This window comes from Camelus dromedarius, chromosome 6 (genome assembly GCF_036321535.1).
Source record: "Camelus dromedarius isolate mCamDro1 chromosome 6, mCamDro1.pat, whole genome shotgun sequence".
In the NCBI taxonomy this organism is placed as follows: domain Eukaryota; kingdom Metazoa; phylum Chordata; class Mammalia; order Artiodactyla; family Camelidae; genus Camelus; species Camelus dromedarius.
In genome coordinates, this window is record NC_087441.1 from 38,671,773 (window position 1) to 38,690,821 (window position 19,049).

The following is a 19,049-nucleotide window of genomic DNA, read 5'->3' on the forward strand; positions in this document are numbered from 1 at the left end:
AACAGTTAAATCCAGTTCAGGAGGGGAAAGTGGAGGAGGGCTTCTGAAGTTGGAAGTTGGTGGGGGAGAGCTGGCAGTGCAAAATCTAGATTCGGTTCTGGTTCCTCCTTCCAGGGGTCAGAAGGAAATCATATATGGAACTCACCTGCAAGGGCTCAAGAAATGACAGTTGGAGCTAAGTCTCACAGAAGAATGAAGAAAACTAAGGTGAACTGAAAACTGACCTAAGATCAAAGCAGCAGAGGGAAACTGCTGAAGTTGTATTTCAAACGGGACCCCGTTCTGGAATTTATTATTATTGTATTTAACTTTGAGAAAATTTCTGATACCTAATTAAATTTTTAAAACTTGGCATAACAAGAGATTCTTTTGATAACTGCTAATAATACTAATAGCTGATCACATGTCAACTAAAAAATGCACAACCTAAAAGCTGAGACTTCTGTTTTATTCGATGGACTTTCTGAGGACTCGGCCTGAGAGGTGGCCTCTCAGATCGCTTTAAGACTGCTCCAAAGAAGCAAGGGAGGAACCAGGAGGTATAGGAGTTTTTTCAACAAAAACCAGGTAGTCAGAACATCAAGAGATTGTTAATTAAAGAAAACCAGTTATCTCAAGCTAAGGAATTCAGTGCTTTTCTATGTGTGGGAAGGTGCAAAAGTCTGGGCTCCTGCGAAATCATTCCTTTGATATGCACCTTAGCTAGCTAGGGCCAGCATCCTGTTCTTTCCCATCCTGAGTCCCCTCAGGGTGCACCGTTGGCTGCCTGCTTACTTCCATCCTGAGCTCCCTCTGCTCACTGTTGGGGGCAGTGGTAGTGGCTGATTATCCTGATGGCCGAAGCATCCTTTGTTTACTGATATGGCTGGCAGCATTTTTCATTCACACACACACACACACACACACACACACACACACACACACACACACACACAGAAAGCCTAAAACCACAGTGACCGGGTTTTTCAAAAATGTATTTTTTAATAAATATTTGTTGAAGAGGTATTAGGTTGAATCATATGAAATGGATGTTCAAATATCAGCCATCTCACGTGTTAGAACCTATTGGCTAATGTCGTTTAAGGAATCGGTAGTGAAAACTCTCCTGCTCTCAAGGGATTGAAAATCTGGTGTGGAATACAGCCTTTCTACAAATAATTGATCAGCAAATAGTTACAAGTGTGCCAACCATGAGCAGAAAGAGAATGCAAGGACCCAGAACAATGGAGTGAAGACTTGGGGGAGGTGGGGGTGGGGGTCCCTGGGAAAGTGATGTGAGGGATGGGTAGGCTGGGTCAGACTGAGGAAGGGGCAGGTCTTCCAGGCAGCAGAGGCTGATGAGGGAAGGGCCAGTGGAGGAGGAAGGAACTGAAGGCGTTCTGGCCGGTTGGAGGGTGTCATAGGAGAACACAGGGAGAGAAGCTGAGCAGGTAGGCAGAGGAGACCCTTATAAACCACACCAGTTTTAGAGATTTTAGATATTGAATGGTCAAAGGGTAAACGGAGGCACATGAACAATTTTAAGAGTTTTTTTTTTTTTTTTTGAGCAAATATAGATGCTAATTGGGCAGCGCCAAATCGGAATCCATTAGGAGCCAAGTGCTTAGGAGCACTCTGTCCACAGGAGCTGGGGAAGGACTTCTGTGGAGACGGGGAGAAAGCCAAGAAAGGGAATTATCTGATTAAGCAGTTGCCTCATTTGGGAAAAACTGGTTGGCTGTTCATGATGTGTTGTCCCTAGGTTTTGATTTCTCAACCTTGGGGCATTTACAGGCTTAGGTTTCAGTTTGATTACCTCCGCCGCCAAAGCATTAGAGCCACCTCAGTCCAATGGCTTTGTTTAATTAATTGAACTATCTGAAGGGAAATAGGGAGGCAACAAAGTGTTTTAAGCAGGAGAGCAACTGATTTTTACACTGGGTATTGGTGGAGAATTAGTCTCAGGAGATGGTGTAACTGACATTTCCAAGTGTGGTCCTAAGGTCTGAGCAGAATGAATTGTCCAAAGTCTGAACTGGTGTCCAGCAACCCAAGTCCTGAGAATGCAAAATCTGTGCCCCTGTCCCACTAGACGGGGTGTCCACTCATGATGAGGGCAGTGCTCGTCCTGGTGGACAGGGAGGCAGCTATCTTACCACAGCCCTCACAGCTGGGGCACTTGAGATTCATTGATAGGCTCTCTTGTTCCCCTGGGAAAGTGACTATTCAGTTTCCAGAGGAACAGATGGAAGTTGAGATTCAGAATGAAGGGGGCCTAAGGAAGACATCACAGTTCTCTTGTACCACTTGAAATAAATGGCTTGGGATGGATCAGCTGCTGAAAAGTCCCCTCAGAACAATGGAGCTAGGGTTTCAAAGTGACTATTTCAGTGAGAATTCAAGGCAGGTATGAAAAGCAACTGAAAAAGGACAATGATGACTACAGTAGCTGATCTGCTCTATGCAGTCACATTACAGATTGCACTGGACACAGCCGTGTTAGCTGTAGATAGTGCACTGTGGTTGGCAAGACTGTTTAATATCTGCGACAAATCTTACTAGTAAATAACAGCCCTGTGCTCCTGAGGCTTAATTAGGACCCTTCCTTCCCACGTGAGTGGGGTAAGCTACCAGAAAAAAAAATGCAGAGTCCTTATTTTGAACTTTTGACATTCGATTTTTTCCTATTTGATACCCATACTTAATCGCTTACAAACATTTTTGTATCACCTGCAACATGCTGGGCTTCATCTTTACTTGGTATCATTTTATATTCTTTTTGTTTTTACTCTAGTATATTAATTTAGAAGCTTCTGACTAAGTATCAGAGTAACAAGTTGAAATGTCTTGAACAACATAAATATGATCTCATTTAAGGAAGTCTGGAAGTAGGTGGGCCTAGTGTTAATTCAATTTTTCATTGATTTTTTTATATTAAAACATGTTACAGAGTAAAACACTAAATTTGCATGCACTTTAAAGCCAAAGTTAGAGATACAAAGAAAATTTGAGCTCATGAGCAGCTCAAAGCTCAAAACTCAACCACAGGTCCAGGGATGGCCATAACCTCCACTTCACTTATTGATTCTCCTTGGCTGTCAGGTTCTCCCAGGGAGAAGATTCAAAACCACAGGGCACAGCAATCTTGTGAACACAGTGGTGTTCATGGTTAGAACAGACCAGTGAAGTCTAGTTATTTCACACATGTCAAAGGAATTTATTTGAATAAACTTTCCACAAAACTAGAGATCAGGAAACAGTCTGATTTGTTAAACTGATTGACCTAATGACACATCAAGGTCATAGGACATCTTTACTTCCTAATGAACCAAAGTGTAGTACATTGTCCAAACTCTATTCAGTCTTAGATCTCAGTCTTGGTAACCTTTTGAAAAATAGGTAGTATATTTCATATTTTTTGAGAAATACTAAATACAATGTAAATATTTATTTAAGGAATAAATATTTGAGGAATGTTACTATTACAAATGATAATAATACACTTAAATACTGCCATTCCCTCCGATGGCTTTATTCAAATCTAAAAACTGAGAAATGATTAGTTATAGCAACAATTGGAATGCAGGGATTTTTTCTCCTGTTTTTTAATTATTATTATCATTAAATTTTTTTTTTTTTTGGATGAGAGGGAGTGGGAGCAACTCTGAACTTTAAATTGATAGTCTTAAATAAAATACATTTCCTCCTTAAAAGAAGCAGGGCCATTCTAATTAGATATTCCAGTTCAGAAAGATGAAAAGAACACTGATGACCCACTGAAAACATTACCTGGCTAAAGGCAGTTTAGTGTCAAGGTTAATGTTAAGGTTAATTTTTTAGACTTTAGGTTCAATTCTGTACCTCCCATCTGTGTGAACCCAAGAAACTTTTTTAACCTTCTCAGGACTCAACCTTCTTAACTGTAAAATGGGTATGCTAATTAATGCTCAGTTTATTGCATCTCAAGAGAATGTAATGAGGTAATCCCCAGAAACATTTGTCTGTGAGCACTACACAGACACTGCTCATTCAGTGAGGCTTAATCACAATAGTGATAATTGTGTGTTGATCTACAACACATGGTAGAAGAAAACCACTAGAACCATTTTGAATTGAGTATATATTTCAAAACAGGAAGATAAAACTTTGACACAAATAGCATATCTTCAAAACTCCAACTGCAGAGTTTCTTTTTCTTAATAATTACCTTTCAAATAGGAAACCCTGATGAAGGCCCGCAAAGCATTTACCTCACTCTTGCCAGGCTTCTTTGATAATACAGCAGGTGTGCACTGAGCTCCACTCTCTCAGCTGTCGGCTACTCATGTCCTGATGCCTGTGATTTGAATTTCCCTGCTTCTCCAAGCCCAGTCTTTGAAATAAAAAAAGTAAGTGTTATATCATTTATATTGTTAAATATGTTTTTAGTAATATTAAATTATATTATTTAATAGTATTTAAGTATATTATAATAATGTATTATTACTTATATTTAATCATATTTAATTAAAATATTTGGAAATATTAAATAGTATAAACATTTTAATAATATTTAAATAAATATTGATTATTTTAACTACATAATTATATTATTATAAACCCCTATTTTAGAGGGGCTTTGCAACCATTTTGCCTCATAAAATTTCTTTCTTCTTAGCGAAGGATTCAATCAGAACCTTTGTCTGACATATATGTTGCATTATTTGCAAATGTAGATCAGGTAATTTAAGGAAGAAATATAGATCCTTGGTAAGTCTGAAGTAATGGTTTCCTAGTTCTTCATCTTCTCTGAGTTAAACAGTGTGCCTACAAGGGGTTAATTTCCAAAATATACAAACAGCTCATAGAACTTAATATTAAAAAACAAAAAACAATACGGTTAAAAAACAGGTAGTAGATCTAAATAGACATTTCTCCAAAGAAGACATACAGATGGCCAACAGGCACACGAAAAAATGCTCAATATTGCTAATTACTAGAGAAATGCAAATCAAAACTACAACGAGGTATCACCTCACACCAGTCAGAATGGCCATCATTAAAATGTCTACAAGTAATAAATACTGGGGAGGGTGTGGAGAAAAGAGACCCCCCCCTACACTGCTGGGGGGAATGTGGCGCAGCCACTGTGGAGGACAGTACAGAGGTTCCTTAAAAAACTAAAAATAGAGTTACTATGTGACCCAGCAATCCCAGTCCTGGGCATTTATCCAGAAAAAAACTCTAAAGATACATTCACCCCAATGTTGATAGCAGCGCTATTTACAACAGCCAAGACATGGAAGCAACCTAGATGTTTTGGTTGACAGATGAATGGATAAAGAAGATATAATGTGTACACACACACACACACACACACACACACACTAGAATATTACTCAGATGTAAAAAAAGAATAAAATAATGCCATTTGCAGCAACATGGTTGGACCTAGCAATTATTATAGTAAGTGAAGTACATCAGACAGAAAAAAACAAATATCATGATGTTACTTATATGTGGAATCCAAAAAAAAAAAATATATATATACATATATAAATGAACTTAGTTACAAAATGAAAAGAGACTCACAGACATAGGAAACAAACTTATAGTTACCAAAGAGAAAATGGAAGGAGGGATAAATTAAGACTTTGGGATTAACATATATAAAATAGATAAACAACAAGTTTATACTGTATAGCACAGGGAACTAAATTCAATGTCTTGTAATAACCTATGATGGAAAAAATCTGAAAAAGAATATATATATAACTTAATCACCTTGCTGTATACCTGAAACTAACACAACAGTGTAAATCACCTATACTTAAAGAAAAAAAATAAAATAAAATGAACACTGTGTCTATTATCACAATAGCAATAAGAGCTTTTGAAAGCAAGAACTTTGCTCTCAGCCATGATATTGTAAGTGGTCAAAGTGCTCTCATTGAAAGTATGTGAGAGATTGTGAAATCTTTTTATTAAATATAAAAAGCTTAAGAAAACCATGTTTGTGCAAATGTTTCTAATCTGTGAGCAGATAACCTTGTTATATTAGCAAAGACTAGTTCACTGTTGCAATTAAAGCCACAATTTTATATCTTTTTAAATAATAAACAAAATTATACAAAGTTTACACAGTGCTATAATATCTAAAATAACAACCCGCAAATCTAGGCCTCTACCTCCCCGGTTCTGACCTTTTTCTCTTTAGAGCTCATTAGCAAATAACTTAGCATGTGCCTTACCTGTTTGTGTCTGGTGTGTCCTCCTCTGGCTCCTACCCAAGTGACGACAGGGATTTTTATCTGTTTGGTTCACTGCTGTCTTCAGAGTTCTTTGTATGGTCTTTGGCACATAGTAGGCATTCAATATCTGTTGAAGATTCATTCAACAAATCATTAGGACTAACTTAACCTCTAACTGGAACAACCTGGATATCTGCAGCGACAAAACTCTTGAACATGTGAAGAAACTGACTAAGAACGTACCAGGTGGCAGGTACTAAAACTTTGTGATTAAGTCTGCTATTATCTCCATTTACAGACGAGGAAATTGAGGCAGACAGAACTGAAGTAACTCCCAAGGTCACTTAGCTGGTAAGTGGAGCCAGGACTGGACACAGGCTAACATGGGAGTTCCTGTACTGACTACAGCACTATTTCCAGGAGGCAGAAAGGGTGAGGGCTTTGCATTGGAGATGTGTTTTGGGGCGGGTGGGGTGGGGAGCGTAAGAGAAATAAAGTGCTTTGAACTCTAATACTATGTCTACCACCTAATAAACTCTCTCTCCATACATGTTAAGGGTGAAGAAGTGCTTTCTGATGCACCAAGAACCTCTCTTTACCTGCAGTAATTTTTGAAGCAAAGAAATCTGGAAGATTCCCATTCTTCTCTTTCCTAGGTGAATTTTGGTATATTCTTGGATAGACATTTTTAAGTCTGAAGTCAGTATGCAAAGATAATTGGTTTTGTGCTCAGACTAATCAGTCATGAGAGATAATAATAAATGATGTAATTAGCCGTTAGTAGAGTGTCCTACTCCCCCCACCCCTTTTTTAAATTGGTTTCTCAATTTCTGTAAAAAGGCCACTGCTGGAGCTTTTTCCCATGTCACTCAGTTTAATGATTACAATTATAATCACATATTTCCTAAAATGTGTGACCTCCCTCCAAGATAAAAGTCCTGGAACTTGGTTCTCACGGGTCAAACTTGCTGCCTCCTTCACCTGTTTCCCTTTCCCATGGTTTCCCTGCCTCAATGAGCTGTATCAGCACTTTCCTTGCTCTGTTCGTCTATTTCATGCTTGGAGTAGGGTTTGAAACAGAAGTAATTCTCACCTAAGCAGGGGGTGCTGGTGGTGTGTGAGTGACAGTCTGCAAGGTCACTGGTGACGCTGTGTGATGGGGGTTCCTTGGCTTCAGTGCCTCAGGGGATGGAGAATCTGCATTAAGAACAAAGGTTGTGTCTTTTTATATATTCCATGTCTCTACTTAACTTTTGGACATATGAAATACAGTTAAAATAATCTTTTTTTTGGATCTGTCTTTTTTTAAATTGAAGTATAGTCAGTTTACAATGTTGTATCAATTTCTGGTGTACAGCATAATATTTCAGTCATACATATACATACACATGTCCCTTTTCATATTCTTTTTCATTATAGGTTACAAGATATTGAATAAAGTTCCCTGTGCTATACAGTAGAAATGTGTTGTTTATCTAATTTATATAAAGTAGTTAGTATATGCAAATCTTGAACTCCTAATTTATCCCTTCCCACCCCTGTAATAACTTTTAATGTCATTCACTTCTAATTCTATCATATGTGTCATATATATATATAAACACAGGTTGGGGATACTCTGGAGGGAGAGGAATAATAAAACACTGTTGTAGATTCTGGGTCCTCTGACCCAGAGGCTGGGAGAAGAGGGCCTGATTTTGCATTTGAAAACCTCTTAACTTTCTTAAAAAAGCAGTTTTAATTTCAGGGATAGCTTTAGGTAAAATGTTTCAGTGGTCATCCAGTATCTCTGGAAATATCTTCCATGAAAACAATGCCTTTTAGTCTCAATCAGATTGAAAAGGCTCAAAAAGTGCAAATACTTGGGAGAGTTAACACATAAAGAGCAAAACTTTTGTCAGGAGATAAAAAGGCACTGGGTGCCTGGAGAGAGTAGTGGTAGGTTGTCCTAATCTCTGGACAGCAGGGCCAGGACAAACCATAAGGGCTCAAATGCAAGGATTTGCCTTGGAGACCAGAGGATCTGACTGGAGAAAATTCAGCCAGCAGCCAGTTCATGGAAATCAGGTATCTAGGAACAGATTGAGAAAATACAAATTTGGAGTTGTCTAGTAGAAGTTTACAGAACCGCAGACTCTGGCAGAAACTCAATAAATGGAAGGGAGTCAACAAAGTTAAAGGGAGAAATCCAGCAAAGTGGACTGGGTGCAGGCTTCATTTATGGAACGAGGGCACCTGAAATTCTGGCCAATGGTAGGACTGAAAACCAAACCTAGGGGCACTAGTGAGTCAGTTTGAGAGAGGAAGGAAGAGGGCAGGGCACAGCCATTCAAGGAATGACTAATTAACACCAAGATGGTGGAAAATTCAACTCCCAACAGACCTTGACGTCCAAGATGGCGGGAGATTTGACTTCCAGTAGACCTTGAGCTTTACTATACACTGTTTGGAATACATTAATACGGTAAATGGCACTCCCACAGGCGCCGTGACAATTCCGAGGCTAACCATAGAAGGTCAAAAAGTGGGCAATGGCCCAATTCCTGGAATGCCAGCCCCTTCCCCAAAGGTAGCTAGAATAATCCTCCCACTTGTTAGCATATGAAGTTACGGAGCCCATAAAAATTAACAACACCCCCACACCTCATGGCTGCTCTCCCTTCTGAGTAGGACGGACTGCACTCTGCCTATGGATTGTGTATCTCTCTGAATAAACCTACTTTTATTCAGCGATGGCTCGCTCTTGAATTTTTTCCTGTGTGAGGCCAAGGACCCACACTTGGCGGGGCGTGTCCCAGGGATTCAACCAAGACTTGGGACACAGCCATTCTCTCGTCCCACAGTTTTTTCTTGTATCAAGTTCTCCAGTAAGAAGTTGGGGGCCATGGGCGCCAGGGGTCTGGGGAGCAGACAGGGAAGATGCTGTGAAACACACGTGAAGGAACCTCTAGGGACAATGATGAAAGTAATGCCCTCGGATTGTGATGTCTGTTCTTGTAGACAATGTGAACTAAAGAGGAATCAAAAAACAGGTTTTCTTTCTTTCTCTCTTCCTTAAAAAAAAAATCACTCAGAGAAAAATACTTTGTTATATTTCTATCCATTTAAAAAATGTACGCAGTTGAGACCAGGCTCAGAACACTAAGTAGCTTTAGATACTTCTTTCTACCTAATATTACAGCATTAATTCCTTCAAGCTATTAAAAACTCCTCATGAGGCAGATTTTTAATAACTGTTAAGTAACTCACACAAAGAAAGAGCAGCCACTTAAAAACCAGCCTCCTAGAACTTTGTGATTCTGAAAAAGTTCCAGACTTGGAAGCAGCAGGGAAAAATGCTCTAAGCAAACACAACAACAATAACAATAATAAAGCCCCTGAGCACTTAGAGGAAATGAATATTTGAGAAGAGCCAAAAAACCCCAAATTATGCCTTTATGTGGTGATTTTTATCTTTTGTGGTATTGAGCAAAAGGCATGGGATGATTGACTCCATTTCCTTCTTCAAGCCTCAGGGAAGGAAGGCATGCAGAGAACAAAACAGTCAAGTCACCCACTTTTGCATTTCAACCACTGAGGCCCCAGGCTCACAGAGAATTTAAATCTGATAATAAGGCCAGCAAAAATAAATTGCAGACCAGACACTGAACTTTATTTGTGTTTGTAGCTTCCATTGCTCTAGGCTGGGACTTTGGCTTTTGAAACTCAAAAGCTAATTATATCCTATTGTCCTTCTTTGCATTCTGTAGCATCACCCTTTCCCTGTGGCACAAGGATGAGGGGCACAGGTTTGAGGAACTTACAAGGAACTTAATTGTACTTAATGCAATTACAGTTAATATATGGTGCTAACTGAAGTCTGAAATATATTGTTTGTGGACTGGAACTATTTAACTAAATTGTGATAACTGGAATTTCTGCATTTCAGAACCATCCAAACAATGACTGCCTATAGGGTAGCAGATTTTATTTTCCAAAGGTGGTGCAACAATCTCTCCCATTCTACATGTTCTTCTAGGACCTTGCCATTCTCACATCAAAAGGTAGGGTCTAATTCCCCTCTCTTTGAGTCTGGGAGGTTTTTGCTTCTCTGGTAATCAATAAAATGCAGCAAAAGTAGCTGCATAACTTCTAAAGCTGAATCATAGAAGACAATACAGCTTAACAGCAGAACACTTTCACCAAAGCGCTAAGCCACCATGTAAGCAGTCCAGTTGCCTGGAGACCATTATGCTGTGAAGAAGTCCAAGCAAGTCCATTTGGAGAAATCACCTGGAGAAGGTGTGTGAATTGGTTGATCCAGTATTTATTTTTGGACTTTTAAATTGTTTCAAATCTTTTGCTAACATAAGTAATTCTGCAATAAATATCTTTGAACACACTCCATTTTTCACAAGTGCAAATCTATGTGCCTGTTAAATTCCAAAACCCAGAGTAAGTATATATCTTGATATTGGAAGGAGACTTCTTTTTCACATCCACTGGAGAGTTAGAGCAAATGAGAGTACATAATGTCCTTAGATTTTCAAGGAAGGATTCGTGGTCCATTTTGTCAGTGAAATAAAAGTTACAAATATTATCTGAGCTAATAAGGCAGAAGGCACTGGTGGCACGGTGAAGAGGATAAATTTTGTTGGGATGAAAAAAATCCCTGAGCAAGGTAGTTAATTCTCTGATTTAAAAGTGTTTTTGTACAAAGATGGCCATATTCCTCTGACCAAGAAATTGGACAGTTGCATATTCTTTAATCTACACTCTCTGAAGTGCAGAAAATGAACAAACAGCAGGTGGACAGTGGGGAATTTTTTTTTAAGACAACAAATTTTAGGGGTCAGTTCTGGAGTCAGTATCATACTTCTTTATGTTGTTTTCACCGGTTTTGTCCACATTTACTAAAAGATGTTCAGCTTAAAACAAATCCTCATGCATATGCTACTCACAATGGGAACTTCATGCCATTAAGAGATGGTTAAGTTACATTAGTATAATTAAGAAGACAAAAAAGTTGATTTGACACTTTGGATTGTCCTAAGAAAGAACACCAACACAAACGTAGCTGGCCTTAAAGAGTTAACCCTCAGCAATCTAAAAAAGTAGTGATCCAGAATTACTCACTTTGTACCTTGCAGATTTCAAATTCTTTGTTTTAGACTTAAACTTTATCTTGATGCTAGGCTAATTGAAATTTGTACAATATTTCCTTCCCATGACAGCTATACGCACCCATATCTTAGGTCTCTATGGTGGCTGGTTTCAGCTCTCTGTCTCAGTAGACCTGATAACGCAGTGCTTTAGTTAATGTGTAGTGAAGTTCTGAAAGTGCTCTAACAAACTTCCTTGTCTTTCTCTAACCCTCAGAGTATTTGTCTATTAATTAAATTGCAGCTTTGTTTGCTTTTTAATTTTAAAATATGTATCTTGTTTCAGAGGGTTCTGTTTTCCCTCGCTGCTCCATCATTTAATTTAGGCGCTTCCATTTTTTCGATAATTCTTTATTAGAATAGTGTTACTGTTTGCTAAACAGATGGTCAAACCCAATTTCCCAATAGCTGGACAAACCTCAAAGAAGTGAAGCAGTGGATGATCCACTAAAGCGTCCCCGTCAGACAGTGCATGTGTCTCACGCTTGCTGAAATGCAACTTGCGTTTTCTCATGTGTTTACTTTCCATGTGAAGCGCTCTCCTAAAACCTAACCTTTACGCAGCAGGTGACTTTCTTTATGGGAGTAAAAGGAAGCTATATTATGAAATAGCTATTATGAGAATGATACAAGCTTTCTAGCATTCAAAGATCTAAACATTATTTTTAAAAGGCAAGGATATTCCAACATGACAAAACAAAACTAAAAAAATCCACCAGTCACTGTTACAACTGAAGTGATGAAACCCAAAGAATTCAATAGCGAAATGGAGAAAATGAGAAGAAAGGACATCTAAAAATCCGCCATTGATGAAGTGATGAAGAACATTTTCCGGCTTATTCTGAAACTTGTCAATTTTGTGACTCTTGGCTGCGTATGGATTTCTGTGGTACAGTGCACAGTTTTAAACAGCTGCCTAAAGTCATGTGTAACTAACCTGGTAAGTTTTACCGATCTAATATTTGTCTTTGTAGGAACCTGAACGTGTAGAATTTAGCTTGTTATGAAAGATTGAATTATTTTCTCTTCATGAGAAATTTTCTCATGAGAAGTGGTAGCGAGGCAAGAAAGATTCTTTCTCCAAAATAAATTAGAAACATTAGTAATTACAGAAGGTAGGGCAGGGCTGCTTTATTTCTTTAAGTTACCTGTTCATAGATTTTTTTGGGGGGGGCTTGGGGGAATGGGATTTGGGTAAAGGAGGCTAAAATGAAATCAGTTTTGTACACCTTCAAAAATGTCAGTTAAACCTCATCTATTACAAAATCATTTATATTTGTCCTGAAGCATGAAATAGGTTTGGCCACAGGGCAATACTTTCTAATTGCAGACAGCAGCAATGTTTGTATTGTCGATGGAAGATTGTCTTGGGAGGTGGGCAATAAGAGAAGCAGATATAGATGCCATGTAGAACATTTTATCTTATTATTATATATTTTACATGATATATTTATATAATAATATTATTAAAAGAAAGCATTGTTTGTAAATTCCTTTCTTCCTACTGTGCATTTGTAATTCTTTTGGTGAGTTTTTTTGGTATGGAAATTTACAGTTTTCTTCTCACTTCTGGGTGTCATCTTTCCTATATATATTGTTTCATATCTTTTCAGTTCTTGTGACTTAATTGTGCTTAAAACAGTCACTAGATCAACTTTAAAAACCAAATGCATTCGAGCCAGGGAAAGACACACTCTTCTTACCTAAAGACAAAGGAAATAGCACGATAACTGTCATGTGACAACTCTTATAGTTGTATTTTTTAAAATAATAAAAGTACCAATTATTATGCTAAAGTATTGGAGATTGAAGTCTGTGGTAGAATAAAAAAGAAATGTATTCATGTTACACTTTTGGTTTAATTTAATTTATAGTTAAAACACTACTTGGGCTTGCTATGGTTAGTAGCACGTTTTAAAAAAGTTTAGTATTTTAAAAAATTTAGCATTTTATATAAATCTTTGCTGAAAATGTCATTGTCATTAAAGAAGAATTGCATGCTTTATATTTTTACAGTTATAATTCAAACTTAAAAATATAAGAAAGGGACTATTAAATTTTTTTTACTAAAAAATTGATCAATTTTCTGATTATAACAAGAATAAATATTCATTGTAAAATATTTATAAGATAGAGAAGAAATAGAGAGAAATAAAGGGAAAAATCCTATAATTCCACCATTATTAATCTATAATTGTATTTTCTTTCAGTGTTTTTTCCTCAAATATGTATATAATTTTCACACCATTGTACACTGAGCTTTTTCATTGAAAATTACTTTGTGGGTTTCCCACTATATCCTGAAGTTTTTTTTTATGGAAACAGGATCTTTAATGTATTTTGAATATTCCATCAAATGAATGAACCACGGTAATTTGTTAATTTCCTATTATCAAAACTCATGTTGGCAGCTTCCATGAATGTAGTCTCCGTTTTATTTTATTTTTTAGCTAAGTTTAGTTTTATCTTATTTTTTTGTGTGGGCTCCTTGATTTCAGGGTTTGGCAGAAGAAGTAGACAGTCTGTTCCTTTGTAGAATTGCCTTCCGTTCGCCACCTACAGAGAAAGGCACAGCTGATGTGGTGGCGGCTGCAGAAGACACGGTCTGCCAATTTGACTGGTGCCTGTAATAAGTGTTCTCCATCTGGGCCTCCCACACCAAGGCCGGAGGGACAAAAGCTAGGTAGAAGAACAATGAACGGAGCCATGGATCGGGGGAAGACGTGAAAAGTGCTCAAGTGTATTATATACTGTTTGAGATTTTTTTTTTCCCTGTGCTATCCTTTTAGCCTGGACATTAGCTGTGAAGGTCACCTTTGATTTCACTGGGTGGGTCCTGATACCGAGGCATCTTTGCCTTTTAAAAAGAAGCAGAAAATTCTTGTAGAAAGGAACGTTAGAATTGCTGCCCCCACATGCACAAATCCTAGTTCTGTGCTTGGGCATGGGTTTCCCATTAGTGGATGGATCTGTCTGTATTAGTTGAGTGTATTAACTGACCTGATATTTTAAAGTTACATATGCCACGTGCTGCACAGACAAAAACGGATTAATGTTCTTCAGAACACTAGTATTGTGAGATCCTTTGTGAAAAAGAAACAAAAGAGATTCCTGGTCAGATAATTTATGGAAACGCTTTGTTGTACCTTTTTGTTGTAGAGCTACACGGCCCAATCGCATAATAATGGCTCTGTTTAATCACAAATTTTCTGATCTTTTTTTTTTTTTTGAGTAACAAATCCCAAGAGCCGAGGAGCTAGTGTTGAGAAGTGTTCTTTTAGAAGTATCAACTCAATTTGATAAAAGACTATTAGAAACAATAGAATTCAGAAAGTTGACCTGTTAAAAACGTGTATAAACATCAATACCTTTCTTATATACCAATATATAACTTTACAACAAGCTAGTGGAACAAAACCATAATCCAAAAATTCCATAAAATAGCTACAATTTGTACTGGTGTAGGAATAGACTAGCCAGTAAAAGAGAATACAGTCCAGAAATAATACCACATACATAAGAGAGTGTGGAATATGATAAAGATGATAATTCAAACCAAAGTGGGGCTGTGCATTTAGAAAACAAAATAACTCCTTCCTTTAGTAGGTGAATGAATCAGTAAACTGTGGCAATTCAGATAATGGGATATTATTCAAAGCTAAAGAGAAATGAGCTATCAAGCCATGAAAGACATGGAGGAAACTTAAATGCATATTACTAAGTGAAATAAGCCAATCTGAAAATGCTACGTACAATATGATTCCAACTATATGACATTCAGAAGGCAGAACTATGGAAACAATGAAAAGATTAGTGGTTGAGAGGGATGGGTTGGGCTAGGGCGGGGGAGATGAGTAGGCAGAATGCAGAGAATTGTTAGAGCAGTGAAAATACTCTGTGTGATATTATGATGATGGATGGATGTCACACAAATGGATATATGTATATACAATTGTGTAATACATTTGTCCAAACACCAGGTGTGCACCCTAAGGTAAACTATGGATCTGGGTGATTATGATTATGTCCATGTAGGTTCATTCTTACTAAACAATGTACCACTCTGCTGAGGGATGCTGATAATGGAGGAGGCTATGCATGTGTGGGAGCAGGGGCCATATGGGACATCTCTGTACCTTAATCTCAATTTGTCATAAACTTAAAGCTGCTCTAAAAAAAATAAAAATAAAGTACTTTTTTCTTTAAAAAAAATTTTAAAAAATTCAATTCCTACATCACTACCAGATTCAAATAAATTCCAGGAGGTATTAAAATCAAAAGGTATGATTTAAATGTAAACAGACAAATAACAAAAACAAAGCATAAGCCTTACCCCATAATAATACTAGAATAAATTAAAGGTGAATATTTCTATAATATTGGAGTAGAAATGCCTAAGGAACCTGCTTCAAAAATCCAGAAACACTAACAGAAATTATGAATAAATTCTACTGCTTAGAAACAAACTACATGACAATAAGCAGAATATAATAAAAAAAAAGCCAAAGAATGGAAAAAATTTTTACATATGATAAGCATAATTTTCCCAACTCTTCTATATATACAGAGAGAGAGGAGCATTTAACATAAGTGTAGAACATGCAGACCTACTTCAAAAAGAAGAAATGTAAATGGCTAAAAAGCACGTGATGATAGATGTTTAACCTCACAGCAACCATGGAATTGCACAGCAAAAATGAATTATCGATTTTTCTTTTGTCTGATTGGAAAAGACAAAAACATTTAATAGTTGGCAAAGTTTGGATAAGCTGGCACTTTCATGTAGTGTTGGTTACGATGTAAGTTGGCAGATTTCTAGAACGTAATGAGTTAATAAATATCAAAATTAAAAGTGAAAATATACCTTTAACCCTGAACACCAAGAAATTTATCTGAGGAGATTATTGCATAACTAATTAGCAATGTGTCTGCAAAAGGCTGGTTATAGAAAATTTGTATGTAGTATTAATAACAGATTTCTAAGTGCCTGGCACTGTACTATAATAAGAAGTACATTATTTAACTGAATCCTCACAGAACTTTATGCACTAAATATTATCCTACTTATGTCTCAGATGAGAATACTAAATTTAAACAGCGCAGGTCTCTTTTAAACTATCATATCAGGAGCAATATCGTATGTGGGGTTAAAACGTGGATCATTCTGCTCTGTTTCATTGTTAGGCTAGGAAGTAAAGAAGGAAATTAGTTCCGGCTCAGGTGGGCAAGATAGAAAAGTCTGTGCCAAGAAGTAGGCGTTGCACTGAGGATTTAAGATCTGGAGCTGGGACTGTGTCTTTTACACAGATAGTTGGAGCGGGTGGATCTAAGGTAAAGGGGTGAGGATCCTAGCTCCAAAGTGAGGAATTTGGTGCAGATTACAGGAGGCATCTGTGCTTTGGTTAAGAGCGCAGGCTCTGGAAGCAACTAGCCCTCCACTCCCTTCAAATCCTAACTCTCGGGCAATTTACTAAGCCTCCCTGTGTCTCAGAGGCACAATGGAGTTAACAACAGTGCCCACCCAATGGGGCTGCTGAGATGTTGAATGAGATTTATAATAAAACTCCATGAGTGCCTGCAACATAGGAATCACTCCCTAATGTTGGCTCTGATAATGAGGAGGAGGGGGATGAGGAGTGAGCAGAGATTAGGGGAGAGTGGTGACAAAATCTGCTTCATCAGAACCCCACAGACCTGACTCAGGAAGCTACCTTGCCCAAGACCACTTGATGGGCACTCCATTCAGCCTGTTCAATTTAATTTTGAGAGCTGCCAAAGGCAGGACCCAATACTGTTACAGCGTGACTTTACGGTCATCAAGAAACATCACTGTTATTTTATTGATTAAACACAACCCAGCATCGACCTCTCTGCTTTATGAGCTAACATAAATTTTTGAAGAGATAGGAAAAAATCCAATGGCAAATTCACTATCTTACACTTGATTGTGTATGGTTGTGTTTCGATCACATAAAGGGGAATGAAAAGCTTCATTTTGAACAAAATTATGAAAACAAAGAACTGTGAAGCACATGGTTGCATAATTAATCTAAAAGATACAGTTCTTGCTCTTTACTTATTATCTAAAAACAAAAACATATTAACCATCCTTCTGCTTTCCCTGCAAATATAAGTGGTTAGGGAATGGAGATTAGAGGGATGTTTACTCACACATCAAATGAGAGGGAATAAGCCACTTGCCACTTGGTTCCTGTGTCTGGGTACTCCTCAGGTAAACTCCCACAATTCTAGTCCACTAGTTGATGCTCTCAGGGGACAGGACTTCTGGAGTGACCCTCAGTAGTAAGCCACCTTGAATTCATGGATGTATTCCTTCCACATGTATTTACCGAATACCTATTGTCCTTTAGACACGGTTGTAGATGCTGGAGAGAGTAGAGGGCAAAATGGATGGTGCTTCCATGGAAGGGAGAGAGAGGGCTGCATGAGCTCAGTGATGGCTGCTTCCGCTCGTCCCTCCAAAAGCATGGGCTGCTCAAAGGGCCACAGGAGATGTGTGACCACCTCGCAAGCCCCTTTGCATTTTCTGTTGTCTCTCTTGGAACATATCTTGCTTGTAGCACTGGGTCAGCCACGGACAAATGTCATGCTCCTTGCTGAATTAATCACCTCTCCAATTTAGTGGTTCAAATTCAGTAACTTTTAAGGGGAGGTTCTGGTCAGTACCAATTAGAGTTACTAAAAAGATTCACCTAATTTTCCTCTGCCTGTAATTCTAAGTCAATAAGTGAGGCAGGTCGACCATTAGGTCACATCCATGTAAGGCTGTTCAGGTACATCACTGATGAACAAGGGCCCAGTGCTGTCGTCCCTTGTAAGCTCTTCTCTTCATGAAGGACTCTACTCAAATAATGACCAGGAAGAGGATGGAAAATTTATAGATTTCTTCCCCCTCCTTAGTTTCCATGCTTTTATTTTCATCTAGCACAAAGAAGTTCTTAAAATCTGTGGAAATGTGAGAAATGAAGAGAGTACTCTGGTGTTTTACTATATGCAAAATTTATATTTTTCCTCTGTGCTGAATAAGAGTGCTTTTAAAAAAGAAAAATTCAAACATAATTCATCTCTAATCCAAGAGTCCTTGATTAATTGACTAATGTCACACATTTATTTGATACTGTGTGAGAACCTCTCCATTGTTGCTAACCACTCGTTATGGCCATGCCTCCACTTCCACCTCTATCATTTCTGCAGAATTCTTAAGCATTACGTCTTACATGGGCACAGCTCGTTTCACTGCACTGTGCACATATTGCAGGTTTTTTTTTTTTTTTAACAAATTGAAGATTTGTGGCAACCTTATGTTGTCTGATGATGGTTAGCATTTTTTAAGAATAAAGTATTTTAAATTAAGGTATGTACATTGTTTTTATTTTTTAAACCCAGTACTATTGCATGCGTAATAGACTACACAATAGTGTAAACATAAATTTACTATGCACTGGGAAACCAACAAGTTGGTGTGATTCTTTCTATTGAGGTGATCTGGAACCAAACTCGTGATGTCTCCGAGGTATGCCTGTTAATTTGCATTGGTCTTTTGTCTGATTTTGTGACTGATTCGATGACTTTAAAACATCTGGTTCCTCATTTTACAGTTAGAAAACACTGAGGAGGCAACACTGCTCCAGGAAGCTTTTTTGAAAAGGGTGTGGGAGTCACAGGGAACACAGGATTG

The 19,049-nt window shown here is 37.8% G+C and overlaps 1 protein-coding gene across 2 annotated transcripts in view; it reads left to right on the forward strand.

Annotated features, from left to right (window-relative positions):
* The first annotated feature begins 12,167 nt into the window (after positions 1–12,167).
* The window catches only part of ROS1 (ROS proto-oncogene 1, receptor tyrosine kinase), a 106,614-nt gene continuing 99,732 nt past the window's right edge, over positions 12,168–19,049 (forward strand). For both annotated transcript variants that reach the window (XM_064486745.1, XM_064486744.1), the window contains exon 1: positions 12,168–12,290. In XM_064486745.1, coding sequence (XP_064342815.1) covers positions 12,168–12,290 — 123 coding nt within the window. The remainder of the gene's footprint in view (positions 12,291–19,049) is intronic.